Consider the following 14593-nt stretch of genomic DNA (forward strand, 5'->3'; position numbering starts at 1 on the left):
CACATATGTGCCATGACTGCGCTTACGTCTCCAGCCCCGATCTTTGTCTTTCCCACCAGGCTCATTCCGCATCTTCTGGATCCATAGATATGTGCTGTATGCACAGCACGTGTTGAGAATCTGAGTTGTTAAACTATCATACCAACATCCTCCTCCTCTTCCTCTTAGAAATCATTAACATGGAATTAATACTCATGGCTTGATCAGCTTGGGGTGAGGAATGGTGTTGAAACATGAGCACTGTGTTTAGTTCCAGGACAGCTGCAAAGGTATGGTAGTGTTGGGTGCTGCTAGTTCTAGGGTGGGTGCTTTTCTGAAACCAGTGTGAATGGCTTCCAGCACATGTGTATAGCACTGGCAGCTTTAGTGGATCCTCTCTCTGAACTTGGCTCCTGCAGACAGTGAAAAAGGAAAAGGAGAAGGAGATGAGTGCAGCCAGGGTCTGGGCAGAGTATGTTGGGAAATGTGGCAGCTGTGTGTGTGTGTTTTTATTTAACATCTAATTATTTAGTTATGTTCTTTGTCTGTGGTGCTTCTGGGGATTAATTTCAGCAAAGACTCCAGCCTGCATCAGCAACTTTTAAGTTGTTCTGTGAGAAGTGTGTTGGCGCTTGGAAAAAAAAATAATTTTCCATATTAATTAGAAGATACTGCTGTAAAATTGATGTCAATTATCTGGCACTTTATTATGGGGAGGCAATAGGCTCTTCGTAGTCCAGGTGTCAGCAGCCTTTTCATTACAATGAGAAATGTTGCTATTCAGTTGAATTCACTAGAAGAAACACTCAGGGACAATGAGTTGTGGAGATTAGTGAGGGAGAAAAGGGAAGATTTTTACTGAACTTGGACTAAACAAGCCAGTTTGAGGACTGCCGTGTAAAATGCACATCAGGCATGTTACTGGAATAAGAAAAACCTACTGTCTCTTCCTACAGCCCTCCACTCTCTGAGCTGAGGGGGCAGAGTACTGAGTCTGCTTGTGCTGTTTTGGGCTTTGCCTAGGTTTGGGAGGTGGGACTGCCAGGATTCCCTTTGCATGTGGTATGCAGGCAGTGACAGGCATTCCACCACCTCTGCAGGGAGGACAGAAGGCATGTTTGTCTATCCCCTGCTGCCCTCAGTCCCTGTGCCATGTCTGTGCAGTAGTGCTGATGAAGGGTTGGCATTATATACTGGCTGCTCCATCCTCTGGTGTGGGCACAGCTGGGACATTGTGCCTGGGTTTTCCATCCTGTGAGGGTTTGCCAGGCCTGATCTGGAGAGCCTCCCCCTGTCCCAGCCATATGAGCCATGTGGAGTTGGTGAGGAGGCAAGTGCATTTTAATCTGGGGATTGTTGGGGTGGGGCTTTGCCTTGTGCTTGATGTGAGATCATTCAATCAGTTCTGTTCCAACTGTTCCTGTGTTGTGGTAGCTAATGACTGTATAATGGGCATGGAGAGGCTTTAGTGAGGTACTGGTGATGCTGACTGATTGCATTCTCATTCTGTCCTGCACTGATTAAAAAGACAGTGCAGAGAGCTTGATTTCTTCTTGTTTCTGTTTTTATTTTTCTTTCATTACCTGTGCATGCTTCCAGGAATCTACTTACCTACCGGGTCCTTTGCTGGGTGCTGGGAATTGGTGGTCTCAAATTTTATGTTCCAGTAAGGGAGCAACTGCAGTTGCAGATGATGAAAGCTTCTGCAGGTTAAAATGTTATTAAGCAATGAAGCAAACGGTGTCTACCAGATAAATGAGCCCTAGTTCTGTGTGTTGCCTGTTAGATTTCATTGCTGGTGCAGCTCCCTCTCTGGCTTTGCTGGTAATAGTGGCTGTGTTCTCCAGGGCAGGATGGGAATCAGAGTGTTGTGTGTAATCCCTAGGTTTCCCCAGGACAGGCTGTTCCAGGAGGTCCAGTCTGCCCTGAGGGAGTGCAGCAAGTCTGCTCTTGTTGAGGATCAGACAGGGGGATCAGCTCTGGTGCAGTAAGGAAGGAGCCTGTGTGTACAGCAAAATCACAGTCTCTTTTGAATGCTGAAAACGTTGGGGTGGGGGCAATTAGTTCTGGGGGAACTGGTTGCAGAGCTTGTGTCCACAAGAGTCCACTGACCCAGAGCTTGTCTGTCCAGTTTACAAGGTAGCAGTAAATTGCTGGATGGAGCAAAGTAAGGAGCCAAAAACTCTGCAAAATAATCTTGTTCCTGTGGGTGCAGTGGCATGGCATGGGTGGGATGCTGTGGAGAGCTGAGCCCCACATGAGCTCCTCTGTCAGCCAGCCCTCCTGCTGTGTTACTTGGGGAATGCCTCTATTCACAGGTTGTTGGTGTTACTGGGGAAGGAGAGTTATGGGGCACAAGGAGTTGTAGCTGCAGGAGGAAGCTAAAATCTGGGTGCCACAGAAAGTACTTGCTGTTCAGAGCAGCTCCTGAAGGTTGGTCTGGGGACACCTGAATTGCTAGTGTTTCTCTGGAGCTTCTGGAAAGCAGTCAGTGAGTGAGTAGTGGGGCAGGGGGTTAATTTGATGGCAAATTATCTTTAAATTACAGTGGTGCAGCTCTACTGATTTCTGGTTGGTTGCAGTGGAGTAAATGAGTGAATGTAGCCACCGGGGCTGATACTGGTAACTGCAGGAAGGGAATTCATCAGCCTTCACTCTTCTCGTATTGGCCATATCTGAGTTGCTCACTTCCATCATATTGCTTTCTTAAGACTCTGATCCCCCTAAGGTAACCTACAAAAAGAGATTTAGGTTGTGACTCCATTAATTTTTTTTTCCACTGTAAAGATCCAGCAAACTTTTTTTTTTTTAAATAGTTTGCCCTGCATGTTTATCCTTGTAGTCTGAGGAGTGTCCTTGGAAATCATCTACAGTCCAGTTTCCTCTATCCTTGCCTGATACTGGAATTGGTATTTTTCCAGCTTCTGGAGAGATTGTAAAAACTAGATGACTATTTAAAATCTATTTGGAAGAATCCAGCCAGAAGTTCCTTCTTTTAAGTTATTCAATACTTCACCATCCTGGAATTCATGTTTTCTGGTGCAGAGACTTCTAGGAAGACTGGGTTGGACAAGACCTTGAAGGAGAAATGCTTTAATCTCAAAATTAAATTCATCTAGTTCTTTTGTATCTGACAAAAGGGTGGAGATAAAGATCATGTGTGTTTAATACAAAAGGCTGTTCTTCCTGCAGTAGTTTTCTTGAGGAAAAGTTAAAGCAGTGTGTAAGGAGGGCGAAGGATGCTAACACACAGTCTTCTGTTGCACAGAGGATGTGGTATTTTGTCATCTGTGTGGAAAGCTGATGCCTTTTAAACCTTCATGTTAGATGCTTTTAATAGCTCTTCCTGATCTTTAACCTGTCCTCTGTCTAGCAGCTGCATCTTAAAGAGCAGCTGAAATCATCTCAAGGATGGCAGGTCCTAATCTCAGTAACAGTTTCTATCCATTATAAGGTATGAAGTGAAATGATCTGTGAGTGGGTTTATCTCAGATCCCACGTAGCATTTTTTTTCTAAGCAGCAGCAAGAAAGGGAAATTATCAGGCAGTGGGGAGAAGCTGTTTATTTTTAACTTATCCTTTCTTTTTAAGTTCTATTTCATAATTAAAGGAGATAAGGAGTGGAAGCCAATGAAATATGTAGCTAAAGGGATAAGCTGATCTCAAATTCACTGCAGAGATTACGATAAGTAGTGGGTAACAGAGTAGAGACTTTGAGACCTCAAGTTTCTTCCCTATCCTCCTAGAGTATCAAACTGAGTTCTTAGCTGCCTTTCAAAGGTGATGCAGAAGGTCTGATTTAAAGGATACTGGTTACAGAGCTCCCTGCTGCCCTCAGAGTTTATTTCTCTTCACTGTGGTTTGAGGATGCCTCTGTTGAGTATCTGAAGAGATCTCTACTCAGAGCTAGCAAGGAGGAATTCTGAAGCATGTACATCCATTGTCCTGCCATACCCATATGGCACTCTGCATGGCTGTGTATGTGGGGGACACAAGGAGAGTGAAGAGGAGCCCAGGGGAAGGTTCCTGGGGTGTGGGGTAGCCCTGAGTAAAATGCCTTCACTGAGTTACTGCTGGAGAAGCCTGTGTGACTCCTTACCATTCAAAAAAGGTTTTTGCCCTGCAGCTTATTAACTTTGCTCAATTTGGCTTCCTCAGACTGACAGGATAGCCCTCTGATTATGCAAGCTACTAGATTCCTTATTGCTCAGAAGAAGTTGCATATACTATTACACTCCATCCCTAGTGGATAGTTGTTCTTGTGCCCAGGTGGCTTTCTTTCATCATTGCTCTTGGCTCTGTGATACTTCCTGCAGGTTCTGCACACAGGAACAAGAAGAGCAGACTGAATTTGGAGATAGCTATCATTGCAGGGGGTTCTTTCTCTCTGCCAGTGGAGCTGAGAAGCAAAACAGCATTAGGAAATAAGTCCTGGAGAGGAGGCTGTGTACTTTTACAGCCGCAGGACACTGGCAGGTTGTTCTTAAATAACATTGCAAAATGTTTATTCCTGCCCCTAACTTGCCTCTGCAATGCTGGAGGACAGTTGAGCTGCAGAGACTGCTGTGTGGCCATCTCACTTGGAACCACGTTTGGGACCCTTTTTTTGCCCCCAGTCCTCCTTTGGATGATTCTCTGTGTCTTCTGCCACCTCAGGCCCTAGGCCTAGCATGAGTGTCTCTGCACCACTGCCCCTTGCAGAGTTTGGGGGAAACAAGCTTTTGAAGGAATCATAAGCAAGTCCAGGTTTCCTAGAATAAAAGACACAAGGACAGGATTCAATCATCTCGATGGCAGGAGCTGCCAGCTGCTTAAAAGGGCAGTTGAGAGTAGTGTTTACGTTGTTGGGAGGACAAAGAAAGTACAGTGGCTCCTTGTTGTCCTGGTCACTGTTGTCTTAAATCCTTTGGAGTGCTTTTCTTAGGGTCTTTTTTGAGTTGTGATGCCTTGGGGCAGTCTTCTTCCTTTGTGCCTTATACTATGTGTCCTCCTGGCTGAGGCTTCTCATAAGCAGAGGCTACTGTAGTGCAAACCTCAGATGTTGATAGTCGGTTTAGCTCTCAGAGCAAATGGTAACAGCCTAAGAAATAAGTTCATGTATTTAAGGGAATTGTTTCAGGCATATGTTTGCCCAGGAGCGCTGAGCTCTATGGTTCCTTGTATTATTATTATTATTGTTACTAACCATCTCACAAATGCTTTGAGGAATACGTTAGTCCATGCAGTGCTTTGAAGCTAAAAGGCATCTTGGGAGTCCCTCTTGGTGTTCCCTAGTTAGGAAAATGGATAGTTCAATAGGACAGAGATGTGTAATGATGAATTTGCAAGTATAGTCCAGCCCTGGGAGCACAGTAGGGCAGTAATATAAGCTGGAGTGCTTTGGTTGCAGTGAAGGCAGATAGAAAAGTGTTTCCTGGGCAGGAAGACCTGGATTTGTTTCTCCATTGGTTTCCAAAACCAGAATCTGCACTAGAGTTGATCTTCTCTTAGTGCCTGTCAGAAGTTTGTTCCTACCAGGAGAGAAAGAAGTGCAGCACTCTGTATGGAAGCTGACCTGAGCAGCTGTAGAAGCTGGTGGTTTAGTAGGTTGTGAATGGTGATCCACAAGCCAGGAGAGAGGTGTGAGTGTGCTGGCAAAACTAGCCTTGGAATGACCTGTGTTTGTATAGTGCCTGCTGTGTTGTATGTGGGTGTACATGTGGTAATTAGCTGCTTAATTTATTGAGATTGTGTCGACTTCTGGTGACAGAAAAGTGCTGCTGTCACAGTTACAAGCTCCATCCAGTGTTCTCATGAATGGCAAAATTCCATAAATTAATGCTGTTCCTTACTGGCATTAGGAAAACTTTAGTGCCTGCCTCCGTGTTGTTAGTAATGAGACACATATTGGCCGTTAAAACCATCTCTGTTGCAAAACCAGGTGCCAGAGCTGTGATCTGTTTCAATCTTGCCTCTCCTATGATGAGGTATCTGCAGATGCTGACTCTTCTGCTGTATTTGGCTGTGTCTGGCAGGTTTTGGAAGTGGTTCGGTCCAACTACGACACACTGACCCTGAAACTGCAGGACGGACTGGACCAGTATGAGCGCTACTCAGAGCAGCACAAAGAGGCTGCTTTCTTCAAAGAGCTGGTAAGCTGCCTTGACTCTGCAGAATCAACAACCCTTTTTCAGAGCCTTTTCTTATGGCCTGGGCAGTGGCATTTGGGGTATAGCTGAGCAGCCCTGTTACTCCATTGGGCTGCCTCCAAAGGCAGGGCCAGGAGTAGGATCTGGACAGACACTCCATGTCTCAACAGATCTGAAGGCTTCCTGGAGTTCCCTGCATGGCTGAAGAAGAACCTCCAGTCTGCTTAGGCCAGCGGTGATCAGTCAGTCTCTGTCCCTTTTGTCATGAGGATCTGCTGTGCTTTGCAGTGGTAATACGTATGGGGAGAAGCTGACTGCTCCCACTTTGGGTTTATCACACAGAGCAACTTTGCTTTTTTGCTGTTGTTAAAGGGACCACAAAGTATGGGACTGAGCAGAGTATGTGATGCTGGTGAAGCACATTTCTGCTCATTGCTTTCCTCCATCACTCCCAAAATAGGGTTCCCAAGCAAAGCAAGTGAAAGCATTCCCTAGTAGAAATGTCTCCTCCTGCAAGAGGAGAAGACTGATGGTAGGAAGTCCCACAAAAATAACCGAGCAAAGACAAAACTGAGTTCAAATAACTGGGGTTGGTAGTTGTATTCTTCAGCAAACCAGCTTCCTCACCGTGCTCCAGAGAGCCCTCATGCAACTTTTCTTGTCCAACAGCCATGTCAACAGGAAGGCAGTGTTTTTGTAGTGGCTGGTGTCTGAGGGGAGCCTGTTTTTCCTCACTTGTGAATCACTACAGCTCCAGCAAAGGGAGAGATCTCTAACTCTGGCAGCTTTCTCCAGCAGTTCGAGAGATGATTCTCTCTCCTAGCTCTGTCCTTGCTGATCGATGAGTAATTGACGCCTGCCCACTCCATCACGAGTCTGCATGAGTTTGGGAATGCTCTGCATCCCTCTGTCTACTCTGCTCCAGAGCTAGCACCTGAGTTGGTTTTGTTTCTTTTTATGGAATGCTTTTTAGTCTCTTTTGGGGTCATTCCAGCACTGACATTGGGTAGTATATGAGCAAAACAACTTGAAATCACCTCCATGCCATTTTTCTGTGTTCTTTTGTGCCAGTTTTTGTCTCTGACCTGCTGTTTAATACCCTGTCTGGAGTACATGCAAAGACATTTGGCCATAGCCTTCCTGTGACACAGGCTTCTCTTATTACTGTACCCTGGAAATAAGACACATTCTTGTTTCTGTTGTCATCTATTCTGTCCCAAGGGCTTCTGCCCTCCTCAGCCAGCATCTCCTTCCCCAGCCTCTTGGCCACATGACTGCTCTGCTTCCTGCATGCCCCACTTTCCACTTGGCCTGGCAGAAGCTCAGGCTGATCATGCCAATTGATTAAAATGACATTCTCAGTCCTATGATCATCACAGCCACAAAACACTTCAGCTAAAATTATTTTCTTCCTAGACTGATTTTTTTTTCAAAATCCCAATTTTGTATCATTTAAGAATCTATTTAGCATAACCAGCCTGTCAACTCCCTTCTGAAAATTGCCCATCCAGGTACCCCTGGGACCCTCTCCTCAAGAGCATATGAAAGTCTGAATAATTACTGTATAAATGTGCTGATTTGACCCAGTTGTGAATCTGTTTAATCCACATCTCTAGATGCCCTGAGAATTGGGACCCTATTAAATGTTCTTTACTCACAGCTACAGAAAATCCCCTGCATTCCATTAAGCCGTTCCCTCAACACAGCGGGAAATCAACCTGATATGTTATGATTTGTCTCCGGCAGACCCAGCTGCCCTCCCAGCCTCCTCGCTCTGTTTTTCTCATGGTGCACAGTAACTGATGGCTTTATTAATTGTTCAGATAACTCATCAAAAAGGCCCTAATCTGCCCTGTCCTCCCCATAGCCTCTTCAAGCCAGGTACTTTGCTTCCTTTTTGTGAGGCTTCTGAGTCTTTACTTCAGCTTCTGTTGCTGGTCTGTTGTTAGATAATACCCCCTAACCAATGGTTCATGTTTAACTGCTGAAGTTTGCAGGATTTTCTAGAGGGGGCAGAGGGAAGTTGCTGCAGTTCTCTTTGTGGGCTGTGCTAAAGGAGCAGGGCTGGTGGTGAACTACAGACTTCCAGTATGGTTTCCAAATTCATGCTGGTCCCATCAGGTTTTCCTGAACAGCATCTGTTTGCAAATAATTCCTTGCAGATTCTACCTGGTTTTCTTATCACTATCTATGTGATTGCATCAAAGCCAACCCTTCTTGGGTGGGGAGTGACACACAGGAGCCATTTTCCTTTTCAGCTGCCTTTTCATCTCTCTGCTGCCATTAAGTGGGTGAACAGAAGCTTTCCCAAGTCATTCTCTGGGCTTCTTTATGCTTAGAAACCTTGTTCTCATTCCTTTGACCTGCTTTGCTAATGCACTGCTTTGCTTCTCTGGCTTTGCCTCAGTCTTCCTCTTTCTTGCAAATCCCAAAGTAAAATCTGCTTTCTTCTCCCATTCCCTTCACAAAGAAGCTTTCAAAGACTGCAATACTGTGGCCACATTGTGGTGGAAGGTGGTGTGCAGATTGTTTTATCAACGGGGTTTTATGGCCTGTTGTGCTGCCTTTGAGGGGCTAAAGGAAGGAAGTTAGGAAGTTTTCTAACACTTTTTATTTCTTTTCCTTTGAAGCCTCAGGGATGTCATTTGAGGTCTGTTGCTGCTTTTATAGAGTGAATGGTTTGGATGTGAACTTTTGGACCCTCACATTGCAGCGGAGGAATGTGTGGAAAGAGATTCAGCATCTTTCCAAAGCATTTACTGTCTTTGCAGTTGGATAGGTTTCAGCAGTCTCAGCATAGTCTGATTAGGGATTGATTTCTGCAGGGGAAATTACATTAATTTGACTTTTAATTAGATGTAGTAGTCAGTGTAAACCTTCCTCCCATTGTACAAATATCTTAAGAGCTGCTTGTTGATTAGAAACAGGTTTAATTGATGAGACTTGCTGTGAAATAGCAAGTGTCTGTACAACATTGCACATGTCTAGCTATAATGACACAAAACTAGAACTGAATCATGTTTTCCTCACATGGTTAATGCCATCTCTACATCCATCCCTTCATTCACTCATCGCTCTCCAGATGATGCATTTACATTTCGTACATTTACCATTTCTTCAGAGTTTGTGGGTTAAATGTCATCCAAGCTGCTAATAGGGAGAAAACAATTTTAAAAGCTCTTCTGGCCCTAGTGCTCCAGCATGCTCCATAGAGAAGCAAGAGAGGACACATGCTCTGCTGTTACTTCTTTGCAGAATGACTGTTAAAGCCCTGAGCTTACTTTCTATGGTTTTTGGGCCCTTGTGTAAGCCTGTCTTGGGAGATCTGGTAGCTTTGAGGCTGGCAGCCAGGCCTGGGCTGCCTGCTGCACTGTTAACTGGGGGTTGGAGTGTGGCCTCACGGATGGAGCAGCTCAGCTAGACTCCAGGAACGTTGTGAAGTTTATCCTTGTTACAGACTGACACACCTTGTCACTGTCTGGTCTTCCAACCCCAAAAGGTAGATGAGCTCTGGTTCCCTGTGCTACGATCTGGTGCTGGAGATAACTTGATTTAATTCTAATTTGAGCTATTCTTACCTTTTAAGCAGGTTGGCTCAGGACTGGTTGCTTTCTCACAGCAGAAGAAATGCTGGACAGAGATCTGTAGAAATGTCAGTCTTGCATGTTGTTATCATGCTCATTCTTCTCCCCAACCTGTGTTAAAGCAGATCTAAGTCTATCTAGACTACTCTTGACAAAAGTTTGTGTCTAAAGCTCCTCATGACACCCAAAGTTGTCTTTAAGTGAAAACAGCTCCCCAGTAGCCCCAGGTGGTCTATTCCACTGCTTCACAACCCATAGGTTTAAAAGTATTTCTTCTTTTCCGGTGTAAATCTTCTTTGTCTTAAATTAGGCTGAGTGTTTCTTACCCCATCCCTGGGGAGCCAGATAAATATTACTCACTGTTCTCTTTCTGACCTCATTTTACATATTGGAGAGTGTTTGCTCTATTGCTCCTTCTCTTTGCAAACTGATCAGGCTAATTAATTTCTCATGCTCTATCCCATAGCTACAAGTTCTGCTAAGCTCTGTGTTCTTATCCTACCACTCCAGCCTCCCTTTCTGGTCTTACAGAGATTTTTGCCATATCCTTCTTGGAGACCTGGATGTGTATACAAGCTAGGCATCTTGTACTGCTGGTCCCTGGCTCCTGCCAGCAGTTCCTGAGACCAGGAGCTCAAAAAAACCTTTCTGTTGACCCATAGAAATGATTCTGGTCAGAACAAGGATGCTGTAACATCTGCCCCTTCTCTGCAGGCAGTCACATTCCCCAGGGCAGAGGACTCTCCACATCTGGTTAGCCATGTTCTTCTTTCCCTCTTGTGAGAACTGACTGGATCCCTGGGGTAGGAGCTCTTGGTAGGACTGGGACCAAATGCTGTCAGTGGGACTCCTGGCAGCAAGACAGTCCAGCACAAAACTGTTCTGGAGACCACTTGCAGTGGTGTTTATCCCATTGCAAGACATGATCCCAGACTATTTCAGGATGGAGTAAATCAAGTGACACCTAGAGAAGAGAGGTGAGGGGGTGCTCCCAGGGAATGAAGATGCATGGGGTCTCTGCCAAGCATCCTGATGACGGAGAGTTAGTGGTTTCTGCAGATGACATAAAACTTAAATACTCTGTCTTTAAGTGTAGACATCTTTGCTGGCTTGCTTGGGTTCTTAGGATCTCTGCAGTGGGGCTCACTGGGGTTTATTTCACAGCTTTCCCTGTTAACCTTACATGTTTCTATTGCCTTCCCTCTCTTACGCATTCTGCCTTGTGGGGAGCTTTCTGCCTTCCCACTCCCCTCTTTTTTTCTCACCAGGGTGGCAAGTGGGACCCTCAGCAGTGTGTATATGTGTGTGTATATATGTATGTATATGTGCCATTTCAGCCCCCTGTGTTGGATTCCTCATTCTGCTTCTATATAATTCTTCCCCCAGTGCTTTTAAAAAGCACAAAACACTAACCAGGTCAGCAACAACCTTATTATCACAGGCTCCAAGTCTCTGGGAACTGTAATCCTGTTGTTTGGATGAGCTTGTGTCAGTTTTGCTTTCTGTCACTGCTGCACAGTCGCTGACACAGATGATGTTTGACTTTGTTTTCTCGTTGCCAAGTGCAGCTGAGACTGAGCCCAGTCTGGGGCCTGTGTGTTCGGCCAACAAGTCTGCAGGCACGAAGGGGGAAGGGAAGTTGCCGTGCAACAAAACTGCCCAGCTCTTCTTGATGCTATGTGGGTGACCAGAAGTTTGGGTGTTACTAAGGGATAAAGGTGACTCTTCTTCAGAGACAGTCAGTGAGCCAGCTGCGAGTGTAAGGCACTCAGCACACACAGCTGGCTCTCAACCCAGGGTTTTCTGCCAGCCTGGGTGATGATTTGTGTTTACAGGACAGAGGCATGGCCTCTGTCCTTCCCTTGAGTCTGTACCTTTGGCTCTGTGGGTTCTGGAGCAGGACAGAGATCATGGCACTGCATTAATCCAGTAAAATGGTGGCTGGCACTCCAGTGGGTACTGACAGAATATGATCCTCCAGCTGCAACCTGGAAGTGATCATTTTCCCCATCTCTTTGTCCCAGAACTGGAAACACGTACCTCATGCATCCAGACAGGGCATCCTCTCCCATCTCTGTCTCATTGGGAATTTGCTCTCCTTGCTGCGATGTCACTGTAGACATTCCTGTTATTCTGGGAAACTGCTAAATCTCAGTGTTTTCTTGCTAAGCTGGAGCATCTGTAAGAGCTTGCTGCAGCGAGTTCTGTGGAGCTGTAACAGTGTGCAAAACAGTTTCATGCTGAGCATGGAGGTCAGCAGTGTCAAAGCTGCCAGGCTCATGAGGAGCCAGGGAAAGTCCGTTGGCTAAAACATCTTGTTTTGTTTCTATCAGGTTCGGTCCATCAGCATCAATGTGAGGAAGAACCTTGCTTTCAACACGCTGAGCCAGGAGTTGCTGCTGAAGGAATTCTCCACGATCTCTTGAAGCAGAGCCACTGCTGCTGCGCCAGGCTGAGCAGGGACAGGCCTGTCTGGGCAGGGACACTACAGCTCAGCAGCCAGTCCCCCCTTGCCTTCCGCCTGCAGAAGGAACTGTGTTTCTTTTAGGGGAAATCCTTGCTGCCGTGTGTTTGATCCTGAAGGAATGTGTTTCAGCAGAACTTGGGCTGAGGAGAGGTGATTGGCATGTTGAGGAGAAAGCAGTTTTTTAAGGTGCCATGGGAGTGGGCAGCCGTTCCTGTAACGTAGCAGTGGGAGATTCCCTCCACAGCCTCAGGGAAGATGCGCTGGAAACCTTTGTAGCAGAGCTGGGGAGAACTTACAACCAAAATAATAAAACCAGTCCAGCTGTGTGAAACTCTTCTGGGTTGAAATCGCTTACCTGCTCTATGGAGAAAGCTCTCTGATCCCAGGTGAGGGCTGTTCTTTTTTATAACCCTGGATCAGTCTGCCCTCTGTATGTAATGTGAGTAAAATCTGCTGCCATTCCATTGGGAATGGTTTTGGGGTATACATGTTTCCCAAGGAGCAGGCCTTGATCACTGCTGACTCCTGATGGCAGAAGGTGTCATTTCAACCAAGTCATTGGATTACTGGGGAAGGAGAAATTTTGTCTCTAAGGCTGTTGGCTTACAGGATCCAGTCTGAGCCAGTGTGCAAGAATATGGGTCATCAGACAGAGCATTTTGTTACAGGGCACCAGCTCTGCCTGGGATCACTCTTGCTTCAGTAGCCCAAGCTCATCTGCTCTTTCTAAGGTTGAGGGACATTTTTAGATATTCAGTTTCCATGGGGCAGAGGACAAGCTGACTCCTTTTCCTCACTCACCTTATTGCCCATCAGAGACCTCCGTGTGGCAGTCCTCTTCCTCGCAGGAACATCTGCCTTGCACATGTTTGCAGGTGCCTGGTGACCTTCATGAATGAAGATGTCCCTGGTTTTTCCCTTGTGTGTAGCACACAATTAAAATACAGCTGAAGAACTAGTAACTTGGCTTTCTCACTTGCCCTCCTGTCTTCACCAAGTGACTTACAGCCACAGTCTGCTGAGAGCTTCCTAAGGAAGAGCTCTGGGATGATGCTGTGGGGCTTAGGCAGAGCTTTCTGCTCCAGAGCCAGTGTTCCAGAGGTGCCCAGGTCTGGCAGAGCCTGTTCAGATTGCTGTGTCAGGCTCCCAGCTCAGGAATACACAACATAAACACCCATTCCCTGCTCATGCATTTTCAGCTCCCAGCAGTGATGTTAGGGTCTGGCCTGACTTGGTGGACTGAAGCAGAGAAGTTATTTACATCCCAGACCCACTTTTTTTTTTCCCCTTAGGAAACTTTTTTTTTTTTAAGTGCCTAGTCCTGCTCTTAGCCTTGTAGGTTAGTGTGAGTAATGTGAATGTCATGCTCATTTACTACCATTTTTAGGCAAGGCTTATTCATGCTAACCTGTGTTAATTGTGTTAATGTTTCATCTTTACCTGCCATGAGCATGGGAAACTGAAAGCTGTGTCTTGGCCACCCACTGGCCACGGCACCCCATGGAGCCTGTGTGTTTTCCTTGGGAGCACCAGATTCTCTCAGCAGAAGATACTTTGCCTCAGCAGGGAATTGTCTGGCTTTTAACAGCTAAGCCAGACACTTACTTGCTTTGTGCCATTACAGGTGTGTGGAAATGTGTACATGTCAGAGGGACAGTGCTTGAGAGAGCAAGCAGGCTCCATGAAGTCACTGCTTGAGAGGAGGCTAGGGCATGTAGGAGGAGGCAGCGTTTCCAACGAGAAATGAGTAACAATTGTTTACAGCTCATGGTGCTTGTCTGTGTGTGTGTGGGGAATCTCACCTCTGAGAGGGGGAATTCCTTCTAAAGGGAGCTTGAGGTGCAGCCCTAGCAGAGCTTTGTAGCTGTCAGTATGTTCAGTCACCCAGCTATCCACATGCCTCCTGTTCTCTGATCCCATTTAGGCTGAACCTGGACAGATACGTGAGAGAGTTCGGGATGAGTCTGCCTCTGCCTTGGCAACTCCTGGAATTTTCAGCTTGTCACTCTGGGCTCAGTTCTCTCTCCCAGGACTCTCCCTGGCTGGGATAATCAGAGAAGCCCAGACTGACTGGGTTCAACTCTTGAGCTCAGCTGTTGTCCAAGTCTGAGCTGAGGAAGACTGTGACACACGTCCTCTTGTCACGCTGTCACTGAACCAAGCACTGTAAATGGATGTACATACAAACCTAGAGCTCAATAAATAGCAGAGCCCTACCTGTCCAGAGTGTGCAGCATTTGTCCTTCACAGTGGGGAGAGTGGGGTGGTTATGGGGTAGCCATGTCACCGTTTAGTGGCATGCTGGCTGCACCAGGTCTGTCACACGCCCCTGGGGTCTTTCTACCTGTGCAGAGGGAGGTGTGCTCCTACTCTTTGGTCCAGGCTGCAGGGACCAGCCAGTAGTCAGCATCCATCTTCCTCTTACATGTCCCTAG

The 14593-nt window shown here is 46.3% G+C and overlaps 1 protein-coding gene across 1 annotated transcript in view; it reads left to right on the top strand.

Moving 5' to 3' along the window:
- The window catches only part of LOC103806953 (UPF0668 protein C10orf76 homolog), a 34801-nt gene extending 22684 nt beyond the window's left edge, over nt 1–12117 (top strand). Inside the window, exons 2-3 of the mRNA XM_009079668.1 lie at nt 5994–6110; nt 12025–12117. Coding sequence (XP_009077916.1) covers nt 5994–6110; nt 12025–12117 — 210 coding nt within the window. The remainder of the gene's footprint in view (nt 1–5993; nt 6111–12024) is intronic.
- The last annotated feature ends 2476 nt before the right edge of the window (nt 12118–14593 follow it).

The sequence above is a fragment of the Acanthisitta chloris genome, unplaced genomic scaffold (assembly GCF_000695815.1).
Source record: "Acanthisitta chloris isolate BGI_N310 unplaced genomic scaffold, ASM69581v1 scaffold4488, whole genome shotgun sequence".
In the NCBI taxonomy this organism is placed as follows: Eukaryota; Metazoa; Chordata; class Aves; order Passeriformes; family Acanthisittidae; genus Acanthisitta; species Acanthisitta chloris.